General features: G+C 56.1%; 1 protein-coding gene across 1 annotated transcript in view; it reads right to left on the minus strand.

Annotated features, from left to right (window-relative positions):
• Positions 1–381: 381 nt before the first annotated feature.
• Positions 382–4,808, minus strand: part of Plin3 (perilipin 3) — a 19,540-nt gene continuing 15,113 nt past the window's right edge. Inside the window, exons 5-7 of the mRNA XM_013022653.1 lie at positions 4,223–4,487; positions 1,959–2,158; positions 382–753 (exon numbers count right to left, since the gene is read on the minus strand). Coding sequence (XP_012878107.1) covers positions 382–753; positions 1,959–2,158; positions 4,223–4,487 — 837 coding nt within the window. The remainder of the gene's footprint in view (positions 754–1,958; positions 2,159–4,222; positions 4,488–4,808) is intronic.

The following is a 4,808-nucleotide window of genomic DNA, read 5'->3' on the forward strand; positions in this document are numbered from 1 at the left end:
ATTAGTTAACCTAGTGTCATTTAATCTTTCTTAAAACTGACCTATAGCTAGGCCCCAGTGGCTCTCCCATCATCCTAGCTACTCAGGAGGCTGAGAGATGAGGGCTGAGGTTCGTAGCCAGCCCAGCACAGGAAAGCCTGTGAGAGACTCTTATCTCTATCTTATCTTACCCCAAATCAGTCAAAAGCAAGGTGTCGCTCAAGTGGTAGAGTGCCAGCCTTGATTAACAATCACAGGACAGTGCCCAGACCCTGAGTTAAGGTCCCAGCACTGGTGCATGCGTGTGCACATGCGCATGCGTGCGCGTGCGCGCGCACACACACACACACACACACACGTGGGGACCATGGAAGACAATACTGGGAGTCATGAACTGCCACACTAAAACCCACGGGGCAGATGGGGCATGAAAGACACCAAGACTTGGCTTTTAACAGGTGGAGCCACTTCATCATTAAGAGGCCACGGCCACGCCACAGAGTAGAAAGCAAGGTGAACTTCCTGGAGGAGGTGGCCCGGCCAATAACCGCCGCTTATAGGAGAGAAATCACTGCTGACAGACGGATCCACAGACAGGAGTGTGGTGGGAAACACGGGGGGTCTGGTGGGTACCTCTGGCTCTGCGGGGTCCGGGTCCCTCTCACTGTTCTTCTTGTTCGGGGTCTTCATGTTCTTCCAGTTCATCCACATCTGGCTCAGTTTCTCCTGCCCCTCCCCCAGCTTCTGATCCACACTTTGCTTCGCGCTTTCTATCTGCAGTTGAGGGAGGAGGAGATGAGGAAAGTGTCTAACACCCCCTTCCTCCCCAACCCCAGGCCCAGAGGGGGGCCTGAGCACCGCCCTCCATGTGAGTTATCCAGTGGGGAGGCAGAGGAGATATTGTTCCCTCCTCTTGCCCCAAGGCCTGGCCACTAGACTGGCTTTAGCCAAAGGGACATGAAAGCTTGAAATTGCATGCAGTGGAATACTATTCAGCCATGAAAAAAAAAAGAAAATTTTGAACCCACAGTTGAATATGCAGATGACACTCATGACGAGGCAGACATAGAAGGACAGGAAAGGGTCTCAGGTCCCAGGAGCCATCAGAGCCACAGAAACAGGAAGCACAAGGGGGGGAAAGGAGGGGAGTTAGAGTTGGAGACAGACAGAGCTGCAGTCTGGGAGATGGAAGGTTCTGGAAACCGATAATGGAGTCGGGGTGGGGGGGAATGGCTGAACAGCCATGTGACCACGCTGAATGCTGCTGAGATGTGCAAGGGAAGGTCATCTCAGTAGAAGAGCACCTGCTTGGCACACGTAGGGCCTGGGTTTCATTGCCAGCCCCCTAAAAAGAAGGAACTGGACACAAGTGGCTCACACATTGTGATCTTAGCAACTCTGGAGGGAGGCTGAGATCTGAGGATCACAGTTCAAAGCCAGAAAAGGTCGTAAGACATTTATCTCCCATCAACCAGCACAAAACTGGACTGGAGTTGTGGCTCAAGTGGTAGAGCATTAGCCTGGACAGGAAAACATAAAACAAGAGCACAAGGCTCTGATTTCATGCCTCGGTACTTGCACCAAAAGAAAAAAGAAAAAGATGAGTCAGCTGGGTATTGGTGGCTCACACTTGCAATTCAAGCTACTCAGGAGGCTGAAATCAGAGGATCGCGGTTCAAAGCCAGACTGGCCAGGAACGGCTGTGAGTCTCATCTCCAGTGAACCACCATAAAGCCAGAAGTGGCGCTGTGGCTCAAAGGTCAAGGACAGCGCCCAGGCCCTGAGTTCAAGCCCCAGGACTGGCAGGAAAAAAAAATACCCACGAAAACCACAAACACATCACCGAGGTTAGGCAAGCACACAGACACACACAAGGACAAGGACAGAGGCCGGAAGGCGCCAGCGGACGAGGGGCGACAGGAAGACCACGATCTGAGTCCCGCCCGGGCCCCGCCCCTCACCACGCCCCGCCCCCTCACCAGGCTGAGCGCATGCGCCAGCTGCTGCAGCGCGTCCTGCGCGCCCTGCCCGGCGCCCCGCAGCCGCCCCAGCGCGTGTGCACAGGCGCGCTGCCGCAGGCGCTCCGACAGCGAGCCCAGGCGCACGAAGTAGCTCTGCTCCCGCCGCTGCTGCTGCACCGAGGCCGGGTCGCAGCCCTCCACCGACGCGGCCAGGCGGGCTGCGGGGACAGAGGGGGCGGTGAGGTACCTGTCGGAGAAGCCCGGGCTGGGACGATGGCTCTGCGCCACCACGCCCGGCTCAAAGAGCGGGTTTTGGTGCATTATCCGGTTCTTTACAGAAAAGGGCCTGGCGCCACACGGGCTGATCGTTAACTCGGTGCTTGGTGCCAGGTATTTCCCTTTGAGCGCTAAGGACTTAATATGTCGGGGTGCAGGGGCTTAGGTTCGCGGGGGTCCCCATGCTGTGGGTTATGTGATCTTTAAAATAGGAAACTGGGGCTCAAAGAAGTTAAGCAACTTGCTCAAACCACCCGGCCAGGGGGGCAGAGCTGGCCTGGATGTCCACTCCCTTCGGAGCTTTTCGTTCTTTTCCTTTTTTTCGTGGGAGTCCTGGAGTTCGAACGTCGGACGTCCCTGGGAGCCAGGCATTCTACGGCTGGAGTCCCGCCCCTACCACGTAAAGCCACGCCCCCGTCGCAGCCACGCCCTCACATGTGAGTTCTGAGCGGGCCACGCCCCCAGCGCTTGGCCACGCCCACACATTAGGCCACGCCCTCACGCTTTGAGTCTCTAAGGGCCCTGGGCCCCCATTCCCACCCTCGCAACCCTTCACATGGTGGCCTTATAGAAGAGTCCCCACCAGCTGGGAGAGCGCCAGGGAAGGGGTGACACTGCCCCCAAAGAGATGTACTCTTAGCCGGGGGCCTTAGCTAGCGACTCAGGAGGCTGAGGAAAAGAAGACGCTCAATGGTAGTACCCAGGTACCCAGGCCATGAGTTCAAGCCCCAAGACAGAAGCAAAAAATCCACACCACATGCACTTGAGGTTGGGAACTCCATCCCGGCCTCAGCCTGCAGGGGTGACTGGCACGCAGCACCTCTCCCTCCGGGTGCACAGCTAGTCCGACAGCAGCTCTGCAGGGACACGTTCCCTTCTCTGGGTGGCCTCATACCAGTACAATCCAGGTCAGGGTGGGGTGGGGGGTGGAGGATGGAAGCTGGGGCAGGGCTTGAGTGGCAGCCATTCTAACCAATCACAGCAGGGCACAGGCTTCAGGCTCAGGCTACCCACTGTGGCCTAGAATAGATTTCCCCATACCAAGAGGAACCAACAATTCCAAGGAAGCCAGGGTGTGGTGGCTGTGGGGTCATTCCAGCTCTTATTCTGAACTTATTCCAGTTGTAATTCCGAGCAGAGGCAAAAGGATCAAGTTTCAGGCCAGCCTGGGCAAACCTTGTCTCAAAAACAACAAAACAAAAACCAGAAAAGCAAGGGCTGGAGTGGGGCTCAGGGGTGCATGCTTGCCCGCCCTGCCCTTGTGTCTACCCCCAGCACCCCAGAAACAAAACGCTCACCCAATACTTGCTAGGCATCAAGTTCTAAACGCATACTGTCCACCCCGACCCCACTCCCGGATGAAAAAATCACATGGGGCAGGGCACCAGTAGCTCAGGACTGTAATCCTAGCTACTCAAGAGACGAAGACCTGAGAATTTTCAGTTCAAAACCAGCCCCAGGCAGGAAAGTTCATATGATGATTATGTCCAAATGACCACCAAAAAGCCAGAAGTGGAGCTGTGGCTCAAGTGGTAGAGCACCAGCCTTGAGCACAAAAGCACCCAGACCCTGAGTACACATCACACAATCACACGGAAAAGAACTGAGAGGGGGCTGGATAGATTCCACAATTTGGTTAATGGCAACCAAATGAATGGGCAAAGAGAAGCCAAAGAAAGGGGACGTTGAGGCAGGATAGATGGAGCCTGCAAGGAGCAGAGAGAGGCAGAGGAAGGAGTCGGGGAAGGGACCAGGCAGGTTGTGTGGGGCCCTGAGGAAAATGGGAGCCCTAGAGGACTGTAGGCAGAGGAAACAGGGTGGGGGGCTGAGGACGCTGGGGTCCCCCCCAGCCAGGAGAAGGCGGCACACCGGCCTCTGCTCCAGGCGCCCTCTGGTGGCGGCTTTGGGGAGGACAGACAGCACTCAGGGTGAAGGTGAGTGGGGATGGGAGGTACAGGACGGCAGTGACAGACACATCCCAGAGGTCCCCAGGAGGCCACTCTCACCCAGCTCCTCATCCGTCAGGGGCAGGTGGTTGTCCACCCAGTCTTCTGACTTGCCCAGCATGGTGTCCACCCTACTGGTCACCATCTGACCCATGCGGGTGCCCATGACTGAGTTCATGCCTATGCTGAGCATGGACATCGTCAAGTCCACTGCCTCGGTCACGCTCATGGCCACGGTGTCCTTGGCGCTGGACACGGTGTTGGAGAACATCTCTTTGGCCTCCGTCATCTTGGTTGACACCAGGTCCTTGGTGTCAGCCAGGACCTAAGGAGAAGAGGACAGTGACAAAGTTGTTCCTTCCTGGCCTGGGCCCCCGTGTACCCCAGAGTAGCCACCGGGGGTGCCAAAGAGCATCAAATCCCACCCCAGCCTTTCCTGGACCTGCAACTGGACTGCCTAGGTTCAAATCCTCATCTTGTTTCTTTCTTTCTTCTTTCTCTTTCTTTCTCTCTCTTTCTTTTCTCTCTTTCTTTCTTTTTTGTAGGTCATGGGGCTTGAACAGGTGCCATCCTTGAGCTGAAGAGCTCAAGGTGTGACCACTACCACTTGAGCCACAGCACCACTTCCAGTTTTCCGGTGGTTCAT

The sequence above is a fragment of the Dipodomys ordii genome, unplaced genomic scaffold, assembly GCF_000151885.1.
Source record: "Dipodomys ordii isolate 6190 unplaced genomic scaffold, Dord_2.0 Scaffold64, whole genome shotgun sequence".
Taxonomy (NCBI): domain Eukaryota; kingdom Metazoa; phylum Chordata; class Mammalia; order Rodentia; family Heteromyidae; genus Dipodomys; species Dipodomys ordii.